Here is a 23,351-nt window from a genome sequence, read left to right as displayed (position 1 = left end):
CCTGACACACACTATTCACAGGATCCACCTTTGTATGTGTTTTCATATTTTTCAAGTGTTCCTTTATTGTAGTCTACATTTGTCTCAAGTTTATCTTCAAGGTTAGAAGTGGTGTTTCCGGTAACACCATTCCTACTGTTGTACTGAAGCCATGGAGAAATCCAGACTAACATATCCTCGAGTGTATTACAAACACTCAGCCTCACCGTGTCCTTTAGAAGGCACCTGACAAGTGCCATTAGTCAGTGCTGCTGTACGCTCCGTCACCTCTCGTTCTGTAAGAAAGCTGGAATGCTCCACGCGCTGTAGGGGACGCAATAGGGCAGCAGTCACTGGGGAAGGAGATTAATTTAGCATGCAAGCTTGTGTCTACCTAGCTGCTTGGAGATCCATTTGTGCAAGGTTTTTTTTAAAACAGCAGGTAAACCTGTGGCTACAAATAGAAAACCAGCTTTTTCAGGTGGCAGCTTCTAGGGAACTGGTAAGGAGATCCAGCCCCTCGCCGTGGCCAACACCTGCTCGCGAGCGACTGACAGGCACAGCCAGATGATGTGGCTATTGCAAGAGGAGACGGGTCATCCTGGCCTAGCTCTTGGCCAGCAAGCAAACAATGCACAAACATCTCCTCCCACACCTGCTCGCATTTGCCTCCCGCTTTGCATTTGTGGCAGCATCCGTTCCAGCAGGCCTGGCCTTCAGGGGGGATCCTGCTGCCTGCGGGAACGCAGACAACCACCAGAGATCACCACGACTGTCTTGCCACAGGCTGAACAGAAAGTCAGCGGGAATCTTACTTACATCCTTGGACCTTAGACTGGGCTTGAAGTGTGCAAAGAGCACACGCAGGGGCACGCAGCAGCCTCACAAGCCCTCCTGGCGGGACTGAGTCGGCACAGGGCAATGGGAACATCTCGTCTCCAGAGTAAGGGGGTTTTGGAGGGCCCTGTGGCAACACCGCAGCCCAGCAAGGAGCAGCCAAAGCTCAAACCTAACCGGTGCAAGGTAACACACCTGACACTCCTTTGTGGGCACGCAGAGGTTGCCTTCAATTTAAGCTAAGATCTTGGGCAGGGAAGAGTAAGCAAGAACCCTCAAAGAGGTGTAACACAACTTCCCGTTGTGCTGCAAACTTTAATCCTGGTGTGACTTCTATAAGGCAACACAAAGCCTGCTACCATCAGGTTTTTTTGTTGTTGCTTATATGCCATCATAAATGCAAAAAACACATAATTACACATAGTATTGTTAGCGTTCTTTCAACCAAACCAACTCTTTAAGACAGTAACTGATAGTGACTTATGTACAAAACAAACCAAGCCCCCTACTGAATAACATATTGGATTTCTTTGTCATTGTAAGATGCTTTACTTTCACCCAGCAGACCACTAAATTGGGTTTGAAACTACTCAGAGGTAGAAAGTAGATAAAGCCAACTAAAACCAAGTTATCTTTTCGCATGTAAAAGATACGTTAGCCACATCAGTGAAAACACCAGTCACTAGCCTGTCTCTGTAAGCAAGGCCTATCCCGAGCCTCGCCAGGAGCAGCACAGCGGCCCAGAGGCATCCGGGCTGTGCAAACCGACTCGTCCTTGAGAGCGAGCCGGGATCCTGAGCCTGTTCCACAGCAGAAATAAACCAAATCCCCACCAGGCTTCAGGTCATGTAACGGGCCAAAATCCACACTTAACGTGAGCAGGGGAAGCTTGTGCCAGCCTGGGAGGCACACTGCAGTCACACGGAGCCCCAGGGCCTGTCCGGCTGCCCCCCCAGCTCCCTCTGCCAGCACAGCACCAGCAGCCACGCAGGACAGGCCCCGCTCTGAGGCGGGGCGGCAGCTCACACCCGCGGTGGAACAGCTCCACGACAGTTGGTATCATGCATATGCGCTCGCTTCTGTTACAACCCATGTTGTCTGAAGACCCAAGTTGTTGCTGAAATTCAGGTTCAAAAGAACTCACAGCAAAAATAAATAAATTAAAAAATAAAAATCAGTCACTGCTTTACAATTCAAATTCATATGAAGAAACCAACCTGTGAATGCGAAATTAGATCAGCCCAGATTCACAACAAGATTTTGCATATAAACAGATTAAGCTTGCTCAATCTTGGATTTGTCCCATTTTCAGTATTTTTCTGGTTTTGCCATGCTCTTCCTAAACCGCAGACCCAGGAGCGCAATAGTTTAGATGTTACAATCGCACGTCCTGCAGCGCTCCCCCTGCGTTTTCCGCTCTCTCTCCCTGCGTACAGGGACCTGCAGATGCACGCTCGGAGCAGCTCTACCTCCTGTCAGGGCTTCACATCACGACCGTTTTCAGCAGCTTACAGCACTGCCAGACTACAGCTGCGCCACCTCTATTCTCCACGCCATGAGTCGATATCTACCAAAGTACTGGGATTTGCAAAAACCAGATCAGGTATTTTCAAGAAGAATAGGGAACAATATAGTACTTTAAGCATAAAAGCATTAACAACTGCAACCTCAGCAGAGGGTTTGCCAGGTGGGCAGGAGAGGGACCAGTAGGCCACAGATAAACAAAACAGAGAAAGGAAGTACTGCACACACAATGTCAATTCTTCCCCAAGGAATTATGTCAAAACAAGGTTAAATATTTCACTGGGAATAATACTTTCATTTAATTTATTTTTATAAATCAATCTGCATAATGTAAGCTGGCATTCTTCACTTTTCAATTTTACTTACAGTAATAAAACTAACTCTGCAAATCATCCCTGGCTATATGTTATTTTTATATCTGAGAGCACCGAGTGATAGAAGCTTGGCAGGACAGATCTGACTAAGAGAGAAAAATTGTTCTACTTCCCAAACATACCAGAACAGGACCATGCTCCACAGCCTGATTTTAAAGCAGTAGGATGAAAATGACTCAGCCTACGTTAAAATTAGAGGTATGACAAGATCAAGTGCAAGATGAGTACCGAGTTAAATGCATTTTCCCTTGACTTAAAGAAGCTTTTTTTGTAATGCCTGGTAAAGGAAATACTGGAAACCTAGCAACTTCATAAGTCTGTAAAGGTGAAACCTACGAGGTGTTTTTTGGGGCGAGTACCACCTGCCACACTGGTGCTATAGGAAAGCCGGGCACCAGAGCAGAGGGGCTGTACGGGGCAGGGATGGTGCCGGGGTTCAGACACACCCCGCCCTGAGCTGCTGGCAGGGGAGGATGAGCAAGGACAGGATGGAGAGGACAGGGGCTGCATCATGCCACGTGCAGGCCCGTTGGCCACGGCACCCCGGCAGCGAGGCTCCTGCCAGAGGCACTATGGCCACCGCTAGCTCCTCCAACCCCCCGGTTACCCACACCCCAGCAGGTGAGCACTGTCCCCCCGCCCGCTGCAGCGACCTGAAACACCGGGCACCACTGCCCACCCATAAAAGCTCTTCTCAAGCCACATACCGACACAAGTTACACACTGTAAGTCATTCAGCTCAGAGTAACTGTTTTACCAATTATCAGGCCTAGCATAAAGGCTACAGCCAGCATAAAGATGAACCAATAACCAGATTGTATTTGATACAAAAGGGTCAGTACATGGGTGAGCGCTGGGGTACAAACAAGTCAGGTTACACATCATCAACATCAATCCCAATGGTCCCAATAACAACACTGCACGACCAACAACGGGTGGAATAAATGGTGAAATGCAATCTCTCATAGAAGGGATGGGAGACAACCAGGTCAACAAGCCAAACACATAAGATCAAGGAAGCTACATAATAGATCTCTGCAGAGCCCACATTTACAAAAGCCAGACCTGACTGGAGCCCAGTCCCAGGGAGACGGGAGGTCCTTCCCCAACAGGGAACTGCAAAATGCCTCCACCTCACAGACAGACACCGCCCCTTCCTGCAAGTGGTCCCAGCTTTTATCCCCTAGATGGGACAGCTGACCCTTGTTTACTTAATGGGGGACACCTGGGGGTCATTTACCCAATGGCTCTCCCTGCCAGGCCGGCCCCACCCTGCAGGGAAGCTTAAAGGGAAACTCACCAGCCCTTTGGGAAGGACTGTGGGAATCACCCCTATGTCAACCTTAATTTGGGGCTTGAGGTTGAAACCCCAGCATTTCAGTAACCCTGACAAGTTTTTCTGTATCTTCTATCATTTCTCTCTGTGCTCAGAGACAGGAGCATGGTGTTTCTGGAGCTTTTTATAATGAGTACTTACTCAGCCTCACCCCACATAAAAGTACTATTAAAAAAAAAAAATCCCTCCAACATTTTGAATGCTAGATGAAAAAAGCACTAACTGGAATAGTTCGCTAGGCCAAATGACCAAACCAAGCCATTCCCATTCCCCGTTTCCAGAGACACTACTCACAGCCAGGACGAACGCCTCAGCTCCCTGTTTCTGCCTGCCGCTTCCCCAGGCTTTTCCTTTCTCTTACAGGAAATCCTCCAGCTGGCCCCGTTTTGTTCTGTAGTGGGTTTTAAATTCAGCTTCTCTGCATCAATTGAATTCAGGTGCCTGCAGGCATTTAGTACCTGCACCTGGGTGTTGCTCCTGGTAAGATTTCCTTACCTTCTTAACTGCACAGGTTTCCTTCTAACAAATCCCTAACGAGCACATTAGAAACAAACAAAAAAACCCCACTAATGCTCTCAATTATTTTCTGCCTTTCTACAATATACACACACACTCTTTACAGAAATGTGAGAAGCCAACTGCCACCAAAGTACTCTGTGTCTCCCAAGATGGATTAACAAAATTCTGCCTCAATTCGTGTGGAATGGTCTGCATAAATCACTGCTGCAGTTCCTCCTTCACAGGAGGACATGGGACGATGCTGTCATGTTACTGCTCCATCACACGGTGCTGCCTCCCCGTGTCTCTTGCACAAGCCTAGAGCCCCTGGGGTGCTGGTGAGGGTGCGGGCACTGTACGCAGAGGTCAGGACAGGCAGAGCCTGGCTGGCAAGTTCCTGAGGCACGGGTCATTTTTACTGTCCCAGGACTGAACAGACGTGGTGCATAAGCAAGGACGAGAAACCACAGGCCACCAGTGCTCTGATGCTAACAGTTCTAAAAAATCAGCAAGACTAAATCACAAAGAATCTGTTACTGACTGAACAACAGAGTCCTGTTTACCTGGATGGATGTGCATGAAATAAAGGTACCACTATAAACACAGTTTGCACCAGCTGCTTGTGAACTGTGTTCCAGTCTGGCTGTGCTCTCACACTGCACCGCATGATGGCTACAGCGGATCTGGCTCTGCTCCCTCTGGAGCACTGGAATTTTTAATTTCCCCAAACCTTTATGCTTAAAAGCAAAATTATTGGTGTCATAAAATACTATGGGCCAAATTTTACCCTGGACATTAATTCCATGGAGACTTAAGCAAACGCATACCGTGTCTTTCTGCAGTTTTCCCGGGGAAGGGTCTAACAGGCGCCAGGCTCCCGGAGGTAAGGGGGTGTAGAGTGTACAACCAGGTGTTGTGCCGCAGGCCGTGGCCTGGAGGGCTTGTGGAAGGGGACCTGGGGTTTGACGTGCAGCTCAGTATCACTTAAAATGTGGGAGCCTTGTGCAATACAAGAGAAGGGGATGGAACTTCTTGTAAAAGGCTTGGCTGAAAGCACTGTTCATAGGAAAAATAATAATGGGGTAGATTTGATAGATCAAAACAAATTTTCAGAAAGGAGGAAATTCCTCACTCCTTGGCTGGGTACTGTGTTCCCATCTGGAAAGTGCTTTCTGTGCTTGATAAGGGCACATTTTATCTATTGGTTTCTATCCATCATCTACTGGAGATCAAACTCCATCATTGGTCCTTGCCCTGAGTAGTCCTTTTCTTTACTGAAAAGCGTATGTTTGTGCAGTGAAGTACTGTGATGTTCAAATACCGGGTGGGCTATCACCACAGTAACCCGGGTGTTTGAAGGGAGGGCAGTCAGGGAGTGGACAGGACCGGGCTGTGCAGAGCTGCAGCAGGCACGCGGGCGCTCCGCAGCAGGAGGCCTGAGGCAGCAGCGTGATATGAACCATACCAGAAGCACAATACAAGTGTGAGTTAGTGACTGCACAGCGCAGCTCAGCCCCCGTACCAGCCCATTCCCACGACTGGTCTCTGTAACACGCTTGCTGCCATGACACTGGGCGTCCCTGGGCGGCGGGACGGGACATGGGGGTTGATGCCAGCTCAAATCCACTGCTCTCTTGGAAATCCTCTGCTGGTTGTTTAGATGTTTTACCTTAGGTCGGGCTGAGCCACGTAATCCCCTCCCCACCTCTCCGCCCCAAGTCTGGCTAGCTCAGGGAGACATTTACACCCCCGGCTGATCCGCTCAGCTGCTGATCTAAAACAAGGACTACGCTGCCGTCCCCTTCACTACAAGACAGCTGGCTCCTCTGCATCCCCCCCTCGGTGTCCTGTCACCCCGGCCCACCTCCCCTGCGCACTGCTGCCCTGCAGGGATTGCTCAGAGCCAACATCCACCCACCCTGCGGGGTTTAGCCAGTCACAGGCTTTCTGGAAAACCCGTCTGTCGTACGGACCTGTCGAAGGGGGAAGCTACAAGCCAGCGCTGACCTGCAGGGCATGTGGCACGGCCTCTCCCAGAGGGATGCTTGTGTCAACGCCAGGTGTGATTTTGAGGCCAAGCTTTACACCCTGCTGCCCTGTCCTCCAGTGGACTGAAGCAGTTCACTGCTGGTGGCCCCGCACTCAGCCCCGCTGCCGGGGGGGGCCTGCGGCTCTCTCCTCAGTCACTGGAGCCCGGCCGGAGCTGCGCTGCTCAACAAAGGGGCTGGTGGGCAACCAGGCAGTCGCAGAAGGAGTCCCCGACCCGCCACCTCCTGCGCCCAGCCCGCCTGCCCGCCCCGCTGCGAGGAGCGCAGGGTGCTCACCCCACAGCGCCCATCGCTCTGACCCAGCAAGGCAATGGCAGCTCCTCCAGAAAAGCCTCGGGGAGAAAGAAAATGCAGCTCAATTACTTGATGTGACCTATTCACATACGCTGAATTTTGAGGGGCAAAACCCCCCAGATGCTGTTGATCCAGCAGGGACTCTGCATGTTCCACACCGACCCGCTGTGAGAGGGTGAACAGGAAATACCAAACCCTCGGAGGCCGGCTGCTAGTGTAGCTGGAGGGCGTGAATCACTCATTTCAGAAGCACTATCCTTAGCCTGGGGCTAGAAGAAGCGAAACAGGGAGTGAGGTAGGGCACTTGCAAGGAAGAATATCCTCCGTTGGGGTTTTCTTGTTTGTTTTGTTGTGGTTTTTGATGCTTGACAGCTATTACCACTAAATAGCAGAACCTGTGACAATACAGAGAGTGTAACTGTTTTGCTCTGAGAATACAGGGCAGCATTTTCACCAAACAAGAATGGACATGTCAGGTTGTTTTAATTCCTGGCATATCTAGGCATGTCTTATCTCTAGCTCAAAAAAATGGAAATGCATAATAAAGACAGCCAGTTGTCTTGGTAGGTAACTACACACAACTTTCACCACAGGATAGGAATTTTTGGCAAGATGCGGTATCTGCACAGAGAAACTTAGTATTGCCAGCTGAATAGATCTGTCACATTTCTTTCTGCAAATGTTATGTCTACTACTACTACAAATAGCACAGCTGAGTGATAAAACTTAAAAAAAATGTGAAAAAATATTTTCTCTATTTTCAAGTCTGTTTGCCTTGTGAATCTGACAGCACTTTGTTTTGTCAAAGCCAAAAGCTGCCACAGGGCCAGCACTTCTCTGACCTTTGCACCCGTGCTCATCATTAACAGCAACAGGGCTTAAACAGACTTTGCAGCCACCCAGGAGGACAGAGAAGGCAGTCTTGTTAGGTACCTTTTAACTAAAAGGAAATAGGAACAAGATAACTTTATCAAGAATATTGCCCTTAAAACACTGAAATGTGATTTAAAGATTTAAAGAATTTCACATTGCCAGAACCTTCCTTCCACAAACAGTCACACTGATTTCACGTACTTTAGGATCAGGTCTTAGATGACACTATTTTTAACTACATGAAGAACAGCTAGTCTAAAAGACATTAACCCTCCAGCTGAGTCTATATATAATTTTAAAGCCATTCTAATATGCATATAATTAACGTGTATATTACTCAGCAAAGAGTAAACAGCAAGTGCTGCAATAAGCCTCATGTCACTAATTTCATTACTGTACAGGAATATGCTACTGTAAATTAACTAGTACATTATGGTGTGTTATAAATAATTAAAACTAAAACTACAATTGACAAAATGAATGAAGCAAGAACAGTCTGTAACCCAGTGTTCTTCTTACCCCACTGAATAGAGTAAAACACTAAATCTGAGTCTTTTAAGTGCAGGAAGGAATTCACTAGTATCACCTATTAATTTTGAAAGCCTTCAGTCACAAAATTAACACATATCAAAACTTACACAGAAGCCACTCTCAGACAAAGCATTAACCCGCACACCACAGAGAACACACCAGCCCTTTGTCACCCTCCAGGACGTGGTGACCCAGCCCGGACAAAGCTGTGCCGCTGGCCGCGGGACTCTGAGGGCTGCGGAAGAACCTGTCCTACCTGAGCTCCCAGGGCCAGGACAGCGACGGGCTGCTCCGGGCATCCCAGCTGGCACCGCCGCCTGCTCGGGGAGAACGGAACCATGTCTCTCCTCAGCCAGGCTCCTCCACGGCAACATCTGCTTTGGGCATTGCAGGCAGGACCGACAGCTGAGTGCGGGGCATGGAGTCAGGAAAATTAGCTCCTGCTTTGGCACGTGAATTCAGAGCAGTTCAGCTTTTGAGACCTAGAGATGAGAAGAGACGGGTGAACAGCATATGAGTCTTTTAGAGGGATTTTTAAAAGACCAAAGATGCATTTATGCAACTTCTTAGAACTCCACATGCTCCATTACTTCAATCAATAACGTGTCAAACTGTTTCTGCAGAGGTTTTCTGGGGTTTTTTAGATTTTTATTCTTTAGTTTTACTGAAATAGCAGGTCTCTTTTTTTTAGCTAGACATAAAAGGGGCTGACAAAAGCTACTGCTTCATTATCTCCAGGTGAATGCCACATTCTGCTCCTTCACTCCTCTCAGCTTCCCGCTCTGTCTTCTCTGAAGTACCACAGCTTTTCACCTGCCATTTTTTTTCTTTTTAATTTGTTGCTATTTGTTCACAGGACAGAAAGCTTTATCAATTAATCTACTGTTCATGCTGTCTGAGCTTGCCCTGACCTTCACCAGGATGGAGAACAATCCCTGCTGAGGAGCCAGGGCCAGACCCCATGCCGCTTCCTCACAGCGCAGCACCGTGGGGGTGAGAGCCACTGCCCACCTGCCTCCTCCGATGCAGCAGGTGGGATGCTGGGGGACGGTGTCCCCAGGGTGAACCTCCAGGGAGAATTCCCCATGTGGAGAGGGCTCTGGCCCTGCTTCTGCAGCCTCCAAGAAGAGTGTTCCTGCATCTCTGGAGTCCACCACGGCAGGGAAGGGTCCTTGCCCCCAGGCTGCTGGCAGCCTGCTCCCGCCTCCCACCACTGCGAGAGGGGAGAGGCAGAGGAAAAGCCTGAAATATCCGTGTAACCTTGATTTGTGCAGTGACACCGGAGCAGATGGAAATCACAAGGGACAGGAACCCTCTTGCTTCGCAGCGTAAGGCAGCTTCCAGCCAGCAAAGCGGAGGCAAGAACAGCAAGTGAGAATGGCCCAGGGGAAGAGCTCCTTTGCGACTGCCCTCTGACAGCGGGAAGACGGCTCCTGCACCCATCTGCTACCGCCCACGCCCGCACCGGCACCCTGAGCACAGGCTGAGCACAGGCCCCACAGCCTGTTCTGGTACAAGACACCCCACAGGCTGCCCCAGGGAGCCTCTGCACCGCGTGGGGAGATTTGTCTGGCAGTGGGCGATGCTGGGAGAGAACGGGATGCTCCCGTGCTTCCTTCGGGGGTCCCGGCTTCTGGACAAAGCCTTGTAGCGGAGCGCAGACGCCTGTGGGACCATCCTACCGTGGGCAAGGACAGCGGCGGGTTTGTGCTGGGTGAAAGTGAGGACAGTTATAATTCTCACTTTTTTATAATAATAACGGATTAATCCTGTATTTGCTAATCCACTGGGATAGAATAGCTGACATAAGACTCCTCCAAACTGCAATGGGTGCTCGCAGCTATATGAGCCAGAGAGATTGTGAAGCACACTGTTAACTCCCACAGACCGACTATTTCCTTCTTTTTTCATGTGTACTTCTTAAGGCAAGTCTCTCCTGGTATTTTAAAAATTCATTTTAATCAATATTAAAAATAATAAAGAAACAGTGAAATCAAATCCTTAGGGCCCGAAAGCTCCAATCTCTGCCACGCTGGAAGTGATGAGTCAGCTCGGCATGGCCTGCCATGGAGCCTGCTGAGGGACGCCCCCGAGGAGCTGCTGCTGCGCCGAATTAGGTCACTTGGTTTGCTGTTGACGGAGAGGCGGCCGTCTCTGCGATTGGACGTTTCCTTCTTTCTGATGTGAAAGAGCTGCTGTACTCCGGAGGGCACAACTGCCGGCGAGGCCTCGCTGCCGCCGCCAGTGCCGTGGCTCTGCCCGGCGCCTTCTCCAGGCGGGAGCATGGCTCAGCCTCTCACAGCAGAAGGAAGGGACGGCTGGTGCCGGCAGCAGGACACGGCGGCAGGCAGGTCCCCCCCACTCCCCACTGCCCGCTGGGTCTCCTCCAGGGCACTCGGGGCTCCTGCCCTGGTTCCTAACCCATGCTCCAGGCAGGGAATGGAAACCAGCAACCCTGAGAGCCTGTCCCCTGGCTCCTGCCTCCATCCAAAGCCAAGACTCATGCCCAGGCCCAGCTCCACGCACTTCACAGGAGAACACGTGCTCCCGCTGTGCCAGAGCAGAGCCCCAGCGCTCCCTCGCTAATCACCCGGGTCTAATTGCTGTGCCACGGCCCTAACGGGCAGCTCCTACCGCAGCTCTCCAGGGGATTAACATTAAACCCCCGCTTTGTACACTAATGCGGCACGTGAGGAAAAGCGGTTCCCACCTCGTGTGCCCGCAGCACGTGAGCCACAATCCTGTTCCCGGTCGGGAGCAGGAGCAGGACTAACAGAAGGGGTCTGACCACAACACCCCTGCGTTTGGTCCTCACTACCCCCAGCCCCCCCCACGTGCCCCTTCCTGGGCATCCCGAGGAAGGGCACAGGGATCCCTGATGCCAAGGACCATTCCCCACAGGCACGCGACATGACTGCTGTTCCCCTGGGCTGAGGAAGGGGCACAGGAGAGCTGCGTGCCAGCCCTCTGGGTAACAGCCAGGCTCTGCGGGAAGCAGAAAGGCTGCCCATCAGCTGGTAGCTACTGCAAAAACCAGATCTGAATCACCACCAGCTCACAGCATTTATCTGAAAACATCGGTGACCCGCTTTGGGAAAAACAAGCATATAGTGTCCCCTCAGCATCCCTGCCCAGCTCTGCTTCGGCCAGACGATGGGAAAGCGGAGAGGTCAGCTCGACTCCCATCACCCTGGCAGCTGCCCAAACCCTCCTCTCATGCTGCTCAATTTCATCCCTCAGTGCAGTTCACCCCGTGGCAGTTATTCCTCCCTGTGTTGGAGCACCAGGAGAACCAGGCACAGCGAGGGTCTGCCCTCAGCAGGAGGAGTGCACAGTGCTCGCCCGGGCCCTACAGCGGGGAACAGAACAGTCACAAAGAACTGCCTGCGCTTTTTCAAAAGCAGTTTCACTTCCCTGACAAGCAGGGGCTCCAAATAACAAGATGCTTTGAGTAATTAACTGAACATTCTTTGGATAGGGCTTGTAAAAGAAGCTTATACATATTAAACAAGAAAGAAAGATCTACTGTCTATAACTTGTTCTTTACTAACAAACAAAAGGCTTGGCCTGAATCCATTTTAGAGCAAACTTTACAAGGGCCTTATGCTGAAATTATTCAAAAGAACGAACTGAATGGAGTCCAGGGCATTTGTGAGGGGCTGACCACAAAAAGCAAGGTTTGTGGTCAATTTGTTTGTTTTTTTAAGAAAATCAAATACTCTCTCTTTTTTTGGCATTAACATGACAGAGCTGTAAAGATTTAGCAGTAGCACTGCATTAGCCTCCAAGAAACACACAAAACAACTGCTCCCTTAGCTAGATCAGCTGCTAGAGCAAGTATTATAGTTGCCATTACCAGAGCTGAAAGTGGCAAGGAATTTCTCATTAACACATCGCAGGACAAAGGATCCTCTCTGTAACAAGGGCCTGCACAGTGCAAGGTGCTGGGACTGCGGGATCTTTGCATCCTGACGCGCGCTCGCCCAATGCAGCCTGCTGTTCCCTCAGAAGAAACGCTTTAGTAGTAAAATGAAATAAATCTGCTCTATGGACTGCTATTTCTCACTTACAACAAGAAACAAAAGCCAATGTTCTATGGTCAAGATAAGGTGATCACAGCAACATGGAGCTTGTCTAGGCAGAAACACAGACAGCAGCTGCCCAGCAACAGCATTAGCACACGAGAGTCTGACGCTCCACTGTATTTGGAATATACTGCAATAGCAGGCAGTGAACGCGGCCTCATGGTCCATGAAAAATGGCACGTAAAGGAAATGTGGGGAAAATGTTGTAATTATTTAAATGGGTTTGTTTTGATACCACCCAAAAAAACCCTGCCCGAGTAAACCAGTATTGAGCCCTTTATCTTTACAAATGGCCTTTAAAGAATGGAAAGGCTGCTGCTCTCCTGTGCCTCTGCCCTGAATCTGATATTATACTCACGTGGGAGCGGGCGAAAGCAGCCACATCATGTGGCAGCAAGAGGCACCAGGAAAGTCGTGGGAGGCGAGCAGAGGCAGAGCTCACCAACTCCCGTCCCCCAAACAACCCAGCCCAAGAAAACCCAAAGGGGACCCCCCCAACAACCGGACGAAGCCTGACGAGATGACTGCAACCCTGCAACCCAGCGTGCTAGCCACACACCTACTTTGGCCAGCAAACCGTTAAAAGCAGCCACATTCTTCTACTAAGGCGAGAAAGCTTTGATGATGCGACCTTTCCCAGCTGCTGGTAACTGGCTCGGTACAAAAGGTCGGGTTGGGAGTTATCCACAGCACAGAGCTTTCCACGTTCCTGGCAGGCTGCCTCAGGCCAGCTAGTCTGGAAACCAACTCAGGCACAAGCAGTTTACAGCCTGGGAAGGCCCAGAGAGAAATTGGCTGCCAGGGAGAAGGGCAGTGGGAGGCTGGAGGACCAGGCTCACTTCTGAGTCCAACTCCCGCTCTGGCAGACATCCTCATTCTCACAACAGCCTCCAGAAGGGTCCAGCCACTTCAGGGGCCCAGTGCTCTAACATTACTGCTTACCAGCTGCCTAAACTCACAGATGCCTTGTTTCTGAAGTCACAGTCTCCAGAGACCCAGAAAAAGATCTGAATACACTGAGAAGCACATCAGCCTTAACACTGTAGAACAGCCTAGTGCCCGTTCCATGCCTAGGCCTCTCACATTCAAGAAGCGTGTCTGTCTCTTCCAAAGAGGAGCAATGTGACAATATTATTTCCTGCTCACCTGTTAACATTGAGCTGTGATGGAGACAAAAGATTTTGGCTTATATCCTCATCTGCTCATTGAAGAGAAATAAAGATGAACCGAAGTGGCTGAGCATGCTTCTTTTTTAAATTAGCAAGCGGGTGTTATTAACAATAGAGATGGAAGCCCTGCTTGACAGGGAGGCTGCAGGGTGACCAAGAGCCAGTGCAGTGGTAAATGACAGAATAAATCTGTAAAGTTTGTGTGTGAGATTTCAATAAGCTTTCCTCGGATGTCACAGACTGAGCATCACAGGCATTCCTGAGATAAATAACAGAATTAAAGAAACAAACAAAGCTTTCTTTACCTATCAGAAAGGCGACGAGAAGAGAACACAGTGACAGTTCTGGTGGCTCTTCGCAGGCCATGTCTAAGTGGTGCTGCGGGCAATTGCAGAGGGCTCTCACGCACCCTGCCTGGCCCATTCACACTCTCCCGCTGGACAGAGCAGTCCCTTAAAGGACAGGCCTGCAAGAAGATTGAGAGTCAAGGTCAGATTTTGTAGTTGAGCAACAAAGAAATGTTCAGTGCTTTAATGACAACATTCGTTACGAGTATCATCATTTCAGTTCACAACTTCTGGTTTTTTCCTGTTCCTGAGATTAGGTCAGGGAGAAATACAAACATCAAAGCACTGTTGTAATCGAAGAACAGCTGTTTTGCTTTCTTTTCTTGGCCAATTAACATAGCTGGTTAGGAGGAAAAAAACGCCCCATTAATACTCAAAGAGGAGCAACTTCAGCTTTAGGTCATAAGCTGCTTTCTGTGGTTTGGGTTGCCACAGTTACTACAGACCTAATTCTGTTGAACCAGGAATCATTCGGAGATCAGCAGTGCTAGCATCACAAGGAACAAGACACCATCAGATTCCGGCCCTGGTGTCTACAGAACACGTCTGTGTTTGCCCTTTTCCCTCCTCATTCATGGTGCTGTCATGCTGCCAGACTGCCAACACAACAAAAGGAAAGGACTCCAGACAACTTCTTTGGAAGCGGTATTTGTATAGCACATTGTCCTCAAGCACCTGATGCATCAAATTCAAAAAGCATCTGCCACAGAAGGTAAATAAATCATTACAAGAATCAGATTTTAATAATAATTATCAGGAAGGCAGAGCTTCCCTCCCAGAGTACGCCAAGGCACGCTGCTCCAGACTCACTCCATTCAAGGTTGTGGTATCCCTTTGGGTTTACACCAGTAGAGGTAAGAGCATGTTTGCTGCTTCCTTCCTGGATTCCATTAGCCTGATCCCTGCAGGTAGGAAGGATCATTCCCTGTGGTTAAGCGATTTATTTTCATTTCCCTCTGTGGTCAGTTCGAATCGACACTATTGCACATTCAGTAGTACAATAGTTCAAAGCAGTCTTTAAAGGTGAAAAGCCCGAACAAGAACCTCACTAATTACATTGGAATATTTCTCCAGCATGCTGAAGAAAAAAAGATGTACTGCTTCCCCAATCAACTTTTACATTTCAAATATCCGTAACTGAAGATTTAGTCTCTTGCACAAAAGGATATACATGGATAAAGAAGAAATAGCACAGCCCAGTTCTTCCATGCATGACAAACCTGTCTGCGTGAATTCTCAGTTTGACATATCGCTCTCCAGCAACTGGTTGTGCTTGAGCAAGTAGTAAGAAGGAACAAGGAGGTGATTTTAGCTCTGCTTGTGGCACTGGCATGAACAACACTGGAGGTGTGTCTGCAGTTTTCTATATCCACATTTAAAGGGGACACTAAAATAAGTCAGCCATGCAGACAAGGGCATGCTTGTCAAGAATTTCTTAAAGCATAAACCACACCTTGGGCAGAAATTAAATGCAGTGGACAACATACATCTACATAAATATGGTCCTGCTGTCATACTCTGGACAAACTACTCAGTCTTTAGCCACCACGGATCCCTTTGTTCTGCATTCCCTGACCGGCTTAGTTTCCTTGCCGAGATGTCATCCAGACTTCACTGCCTTATCTAAACATTTACATCTAATCTATGATCTAACCTCCACATTTACAAACGGGAAATTTTTCTACATCTTTAGGTCAGAGGAAGCTTTGTGGGTAGATCCTGTACCCATCTGTGAAAACGTAGCATATGCATCTTCTTTTCCATTTCCAAGTAAAAAGGAAGAGTGGTCCAGCCACATTAATTGGTACATGGGACAATGAGATAAAGGGCATCTAAGAAGGAAACAAAAGTGGGTTTATGCACCGTGCAGATTTTACGATGCTGATGCTTTCTGTAACACGACAGTGGTGCCGAAGGATGCTCACCAGCTACAACGACCCATTTAATGAAACCCTGTCCATACACGGAGCAGAGGAGCTGCTATGTGCTCTACAGCCTGTCAGACACTGTGCTTGCTGAAGGGAAAGTATTAAACCCTACAGTTTCAAAGCTGTTTTTTATTTGTTTCTATTTGTTCAATGTTTTCAAGGGTAACACATGGAGAAAAAAATGAAGTGACTGGTAACAGATGATTCTGAATTGTTGGCTTTGATAGCATGAAGTGAGAATGCAAATACATTACTGAATGAGCACAGCAAACAGAAAGCTTGGTCACTCCCATCCCATCTTGAAATATAAACAGGAACTTTGTTCAGAAAAAGGCATTACCTTTATTCATCACAGGTGAGTTATTTGCTTAAATATGCAGCACCTTTTCAGCATATCTAACTTAGAGCAACTTCTCCCAGGAGCCTGGGAGTACATTAAAGGGTGCTAGTAAGAATGATTATAAAGCACCTACTAGATCAAGGAGATTCTCCTGCAGTATTTCAATTTTCCTTTAAATTAAATTTAAGTTTTAACTTACAGCACTCCACTAACAAAAGGGAAAAAGGGCACTGTAAATGTAGCAGCAGGCATACATATCTTCATTTATTCTTCCCTATTTTTAATTTGTGGTTAAACTTAATAGACTTCTAAGTGCAAGTAGATTAAGGCTCCATCTAGTGCCAGGGTCTTGGAAGTTACTGAAAGATGCACAGTTCAAAAATAGCAACTTTGATCACAAAACTATCAGAAGCAGCAAGCCTAGCATCTCAAAGCTGTCACACACAGACGACAAGAAGTCTGTTGGAATCAGTCTGTGAGGGCTTCACTTTAAAGCTGCTGTACCTTGGACCAAACAGAGAACACGGCACTACCCGGACTGGGACAGAATGCTCGACAGAGGCGCCTGCAGCCGGGAGAGGAGTGCCAGCCTGCGGAGCCACGCGTGACCCCAGCACCTCGGCGGCCCGCGATCGTGGCCCCGAGGCCGTGCACTACTCCTCCTTTCCGGGCCCAGGGAGCCGGGGAGCAGGTGGGGACGGAGGGTGGGAAGGCAGCACACCCCTCCCAAAAGCCCGCTGCTGGGAGCTGGGGCACTCTCAAGAGAAGTGGAAAATATTTAACTTCTCAGGAGAAGAAGGGATTTGAACCCTGGGCTCCCCATTGCTTGCCAAGTGCTCTCAAAGGGTTTTGTGGAAAGGGCGACGGCGCCCAGACTCCCCCCAGAACCAGACGGCCCTTCACATTACGGAGGGGCCCCAGTGCTGGTGAGCCCTCTCCAAAAACTACTTCATGACACCAGCTGCCATCCCTGAAGCAGCATACGATTAAGGTCGCTGCTTTACTTCTGGAAAGGAACTTACTGTAGCGGTATTTCATACTAGCTGCACTGTGGCAAAAAAAGGTATTCCTGATTAATACTGAAAATATCTGGAGTGGATTAAGTTTAACCATATTTTGATTATGTTTTGAAAATTACCTGGGACGTTAATTTATTTATTTTTACACCCTGGAGAACAACTAACTACCTTACAACTACCTGGAAACCAATCAATCACTATTTTTTCCCATATTTCAGAAGATGTTTGCACACACCAGGCCACTACCCTGCAAGCAGGACCAAGCACAGGGAAGGGCTGTTGGAGGGAAGGAAGGGGAGGAGGAAGGAGAGAGAAGGGAACCACAGTAGAATGGGCAGAACTGCCCGACTGATCTTTGCGAAACTCTAAGTACTATTTTGCATGCTGCAAGGTGACCATGGTTATACTACAGTTATAAATTTAACTCCTTTTGTGGTATTCCTTTGCCTGTTACAGCATATAGTTTCTAAAGTAGCAAAGACAGAAACAAAAATATTTCATTATTTAAATTAAAACCAAACTTTTTTTCTCTTTGAAAGGTTTTTTGTTTCTTAGTCTTTAACAATCATTTGGCAGGGATTGTTATTCTCTCACACTGCTGAATAACAGAAGCTACCACCAAAGCCACACAGTTACCATGCCTCAAGTGTGGAGAGTGAAGCACGATCTTGTTTCTCGCCACAAGCTACTCTTAAAAAAAATAATTGCTGGAACAGCAGAAAAATATGTAAACAAGGAGAAACAGCTGTGTCTGACAGAAAAGCATTTTAAGTGGATGCAGTGGGAAAGGGTATAACCCAGCACTGAGACAGGCCGTCTCCTCTGCTGCTGTCATTATTTGGCCGGTAACCGTCCCCAGGTCCGTGCTGACCGTAGGTTTTGAGAAACAAGTAGACTTTTGCCTAAATGCTGCCTCCAAGCTGCCCTACCACAGTCCAAGAGTTCCATTTCCTCCCAGTCACAGAGCCTGTATCCCAGCCCACCCGACCAGCCCGTGCCCGCAGCTGGGCCCTGGCTGCTCCATCCATGGCCGGCCGCCTGCCAGCAGGTTACCATCATCTTCTCCACAGACTTCTACTAATGATAACACATCTGTTAAAACAAACACACAAGAAAGTCTGGCTGTTCCCTTCCTCAGCTTTTCTGAGTTTGTTTTGCCATGGCAGCTGCTAGATCTGCACCTGTTTCTAGCTCTGTGAGCAAAGCCTTGCTGTATGTCACCACGGCCTCAGCAGGCTGGTCTCACCCAACAATGAGGACTGGGTCTGTACGGCAGAGGATAGTTGTCCTGATTGTTCAGTCAAAGCAGCAACATGTGAGACTGTTTTTTTTATATACCGAAGTTGTGTATTTTCATACTCTCTCAGCAGTTTCAAAAAAACCTGAAACAGGAACAATCCTTTCACTCCTCTAGATAAATGTAACACGCCCGAGTTACAAATCTTTACAAAACCTAGCCAATTTGGTGGTTATCTTCATCCAAGAGTACAGACAAGCTGTATTAGCTGCACCTTTCACAAGTACACCTTCGCACACCGGCGGCAGGCGCTGGGGAGGCACGGCGGGAGGAGGGACGACCGACGAGCAGGCAAGAGCAGCTGTGGACACTCTGGGTGTGACCCGACGAGACGGCGCCCGCGGGACGGCAGGTGAGGGCACCGGGAGGACGGACAGGAGAGCACGGGGACACGCTGCCTGGGACTGGATTCTGCTTCCTCACAGCACCACCACCACGGCTCCGCTCCCGGCTGCTGTGGAGAAGCAGCGTACGACCCGAGTTTGGACGCTGCCGCCATCGGCGCTCACGACACAGACAACGCTGAACCAGAGACGCCGGGAGGCACAAACCACGACCAAAACCCAAACACAGCCGGCGGAGCCACCTGCCAGGCCTCCACAGACGAGGAGCCGGCCTCAGCTCCATGGCCCCCGGAACACCTCTTCCGTCACCTCCGTGGCATTTACTTTTCATAACAAATAGATGTTTGGTCGAAATACAGTATTACTTGTTTCCTACAGTGAGGCATTAACAAAGAAGAGAAGATGTTCTAAATGAAACCACATCATTTTTAGGCTGTTTTCTCCTTTACCCAGCTCTACTTTTCCCTGTTCCTCCCATTTTTAGATTCTTAATGTTTCCCTTCATCCCTACCAGCGTGGCTGCTCTACAGTTCAGCAGTATTAGACTTTCAGACTAGTACACCTTTTCTAAGAATGTAATTCGTGTATTTTAAAACTTTTCTCTGATCTTTTTTTAGTGATTATGTAGACAAATTTGAGCAGAACAATCTTCATATAGTCTTGGTTAAAAATGTGGTATTTACTTGACTAGATGTAATTGAGAAGAAAGCACTACAGCTAAGGCAGAAATCATTCTCTGGGTGCTGAAACTAAGAAGTACTTCAACTGTCAAAAATTCACACAGAAATATTCTAAATATTAAATATACATATACTGGCTCTTTGGTGAGCTTACGGCAGGCAGGCTGACTGCTACTCATAGCTAGAATTGAGTACTTCATGGCTAGAGAGAAACTTGGTACTAAATTTAAAAAAAAACTGCAAAAAAGAAAAAATGTTCAGCTGTTTCTGCTTCATTCAAAAAATAATATATATTTTTAATTTTACAATGCATTATAAGGTTAGAACTGTGCATTTTGCTGGGAAAATACAGCTTTTTATACTTTAGAATAATTATTAAACACTTTTGCTGACAGTGAATGTTTTAGGTAGAAATTATATATGACAGATTTATGTATTTGTGATCCAAAAATCCTTTGGAATTTTAACAAATAACAAGCACCAACAGCAAAATTATTTGGGATCAGAGGATAAAATATCACCCAGATAAACATATTTACAGATGCTGTCACTGAAAGCAAGCTCAATGAAGGAAATACCGTGCTGAACCAAGCTTCAGAGTTCCCCGGCTAAACCACGTGGTAGACTGAATAAGCAGCAGAAAGCGGTGCAAGAACAATCACCTAAAGAAACTGTGAGCTAGAAAAGCACGAGGGTTCGCCAGCACAACCACCAGAACATGACCAGGCACAGGCGGCCAAGAGCGGGGCACAGGGCTGTGGGCGCCGGTGCTACCCCCGCGGTGCTGGGCGGCGGAGGGGAACTCGGGGGGCTAATGCGGGTGAGCACACTGCAGAGATGCAGACCAGCTATCACAAAGATAACATGATACACCAGTCAACTTTGACGGGGGTGGGGGGGGAACACCAACAAAAAACCCAACAGATGAAGCCTGGGAAAAGTTAAAAGTATTTTTTCATCTACCATCATCTCTCAGTGTGGTCAGTGAAGCTGCACGGGGCTCAGAGGCACTGACCATGCAGCAGTAAGACTGTTAGCTGCTCTTGTTTAACCACACTGCACAAATACCCATTCAAAACGACTGTCTGAGAGCCCAGGATTGCTCTGCTCCATTTTACACCTTTCTGCTTTCTCTCCCTCGGACTTTGTGCTCCTCCAACTCCCTTACTGCATTTCTTAGCCTCAGTTTTTGCTTTTCAGATTAACTTTTATACAGCCTTTTACTGACTGAAACAATTGGTTAACAAAGGCATGTAATGAATCATTTTATCATTGGATAAAATAAGTAAAAGAGCTTGGATGGAAGATGCTACCATCTTTTCTTCCTCAGAGACTACCTGTCCAATATACTTTACATATAAAATACTTCAGTTTCTAGGACTAAGATTTATTTTTTGTTGGCCAATGGTGAAATCAAGAACTTACCTTAAAAATCCAAAAGCTGACCAAAGCCCCATGATTTTAGACATCTTTTTTTGGTGCTTTGGCCAGTCTGTAAATCAGATCCACAAAAAACTGTCCTTTCTCAGATTTAAAACATTTCTGGAAGCCACTGAAACAGAAGCGGTCTCAGACCTTATCATCTGACATAGCAACACTCCTAAGCTTGCATCTGATTTTAAAAGTTACATTTTAGGTTTGTTATGTTTGGATTTGATGGCTAAATAAAGGATAGGGAAGGGAAACTCTTCTTTGCTGCTTACCTAGTTAATCCTTAGAAAGACAAAGGTTTTGCTGAGCTATCTGTACTGGTAAAATCTTAACAGGCAAACCTCCTCTCACAGGAATGAAACTCTCACCTGCACGAGGAGTTAAACCACCTTTCCAAATCACGTAAGATGCACCACAAAAGCACCTTTTTTCCAGAACTTTCTGGATGGTTCCCAGTGCTGCTGTACAGGGCTCTGGGTCGCACAACCACAGCTCTGCCACCACCAGACAGGACCTTCTCCATGCGCAGGCGTAGCCATGCACTGGAACTTCACACTGGGCTCTTAAGCTCATGATCGCTGCATTTTATATCACTGCGTTTTTCAAAGCTAGCTTCAGGTTTTCAGCTTATTAAGAAGTTGTTTTTACAATTCATTTCTAGCTAAGACTCAACCTGGCCTTTGGTCACTTCCTCACTTTTCAGCCAAGTCCCTTCCGCGGCTGTGGAAGGCCCCTGCAAAGCCTGTCCCCCAGCCATCGCCAGCAGGACACAGCCTGCTCCCTGCTCCCTCCATTTCCATCAGCAGAAGTCAGTTTGCTAACTCGCAACATTTCTAAATCGGTTTTACCCTCTGCACTTCCGAAAGCACTTGTGGTAACGAGAAAGACTGCCACAGGAAATCCAGCACGGTCTGGAGAGGAAGTCACCAGAGCAGCACCGCAAGCTGAGGCCAGCGGTGGGAACGCCGGAGGTGAACCAGCACCCAGCGAGCTCTGGCTCCCCAAAGTTTAATTTTCACAAAGAAGTCAAGCTGCGTTATGCTGATGGCCACTTGCCCTTCCTGCCTACACTTAAATGCTCGTTAAAGTTATTTCTCCAAATGGGCCGATTTGGTGAAAAACAGGAAGAGCCTGTGACATCATCAGAAATCTTACCTTTGGCTGTCCAACCACTTGGAGCACAGCAGCAGCTCTGGTAGTTACAAAGCCTGACAGAAAACTGCAAGATATTTTACTAACAAAATATACACCCTCCTTCAAGTTTTTGGCCAATTTCAACTTTTATGTTACTAACATAAAAGCAGCCAAGTCTCTCACAAAGCTATAAATAGTACACTCTGGCTAAGCACAGCAGGTACTTTAAAATTCTTTCGAATGGTTATTGTTCTTAGATGGGATCCAACATAAATATCAGACAAAGTTCTAAACCAAAGCAAAAAGACTAATAATTGCTACAAGCTGCATAAAACCCCCCAAACTGTGGCTGTAGCATGCAAATACTTTCCAGAAAGAAGAACTACTGGGCAGAATGCAGAAAGAGACTAAAATGCAAGAAATCACTATTTATCAACAACTTACCATACATGTACAGCTTGTGTCCAGACAGCACCATTTCGTACATCAGTCCAGGTAATGACATTAAAATTGACAGATGCAGTGGGTCGTTTTAACAATATTTTTGTTTACATATAAATCGTTCATTTAACAAATGTCTCAGATTCCAATTAAGACTCATAACAAAAAATAAAACTGGAACTCCCCTCTCTTACAGTCTTTGACATACAGAGCACATCCTAATTTTCTTAAACAGTCTCAAAGGTGCTGTTGCAGTAGTATCTATACAAATAGCATTCTAACAATTGTGTAACATAGAACATGACTAAATGACGCACCTAATAGTGAAAATAGAATTAAAGGATTATGATTTTTAGAAGCAGCAATGGTGACTGCTGAATCTGCAAACTAGAAAAGCTACCTGGTAGTTTTGTAACATTAAATAACAGTAACCCAATTCAGACTGCACTTTCTAAATATAATACTGGAGTTACTTCACAAATCACACGACCAAGAGGCGAGCTACCACGCAGGTGGCAAATCCTCTACTCTCATCCATCCATTTATGTTCAGGAGATCCCAGACTTCTGTGCAGTTTTTTTCTAATTTGTATCACTAAACGCAGACAACTGTGCTCCCTGTACTGCTAACACAACCTCCTCATCAGAACAGCGCTCACGCTACTGATTACCTGGTTTACACAGCTATTAAACAATCACGAAGCAGTGGGAATTACCAGGCCCACTCTGCATTCCCTGACACCCAAGTGCAACGCTTGGTCCACTGCAGAGGTGACACACCAAACCCACCCACCCACCCGAGCCCTCGGGGCGCCTCGCACAGCGGCTCCCCCACACTCGCCC

General features: G+C 47.6%; 1 protein-coding gene and 1 long non-coding RNA gene across 8 annotated transcripts in view; one reads left to right on the top strand and one right to left on the bottom strand.

Moving 5' to 3' along the window:
• The window catches only part of LOC113483276, an 83,623-nt gene extending 69,611 nt beyond the window's left edge, over positions 1–14,012 (bottom strand). For all 7 annotated transcript variants that reach the window (XR_003399000.1, XR_003399001.1, XR_003398999.1 and 4 more), the window contains exons 1-2: positions 13,854–14,012; positions 8,551–8,776 (exon numbers count right to left, since the gene is read on the bottom strand). This is a non-coding gene — a long non-coding RNA (uncharacterized LOC113483276). The remainder of the gene's footprint in view (positions 1–8,550; positions 8,777–13,853) is intronic.
• Positions 14,013–20,317: 6,305 nt separating this feature from the next.
• The window catches only part of PFN2 (profilin 2), a 6,408-nt gene continuing 3,374 nt past the window's right edge, over positions 20,318–23,351 (top strand). Inside the window, exon 1 of the mRNA XM_026854940.1 lies at positions 20,318–20,323. Coding sequence (XP_026710741.1) covers positions 20,318–20,323 — 6 coding nt within the window. The remainder of the gene's footprint in view (positions 20,324–23,351) is intronic.

Source organism: Athene cunicularia (assembly GCF_003259725.1).
Source record: "Athene cunicularia isolate RWA chromosome 9 unlocalized genomic scaffold, athCun1 chr9_part1, whole genome shotgun sequence".
Taxonomy (NCBI): domain Eukaryota; kingdom Metazoa; phylum Chordata; class Aves; order Strigiformes; family Strigidae; genus Athene; species Athene cunicularia.
This window is presented reverse-complemented; position numbering and strand designations above follow the sequence as displayed.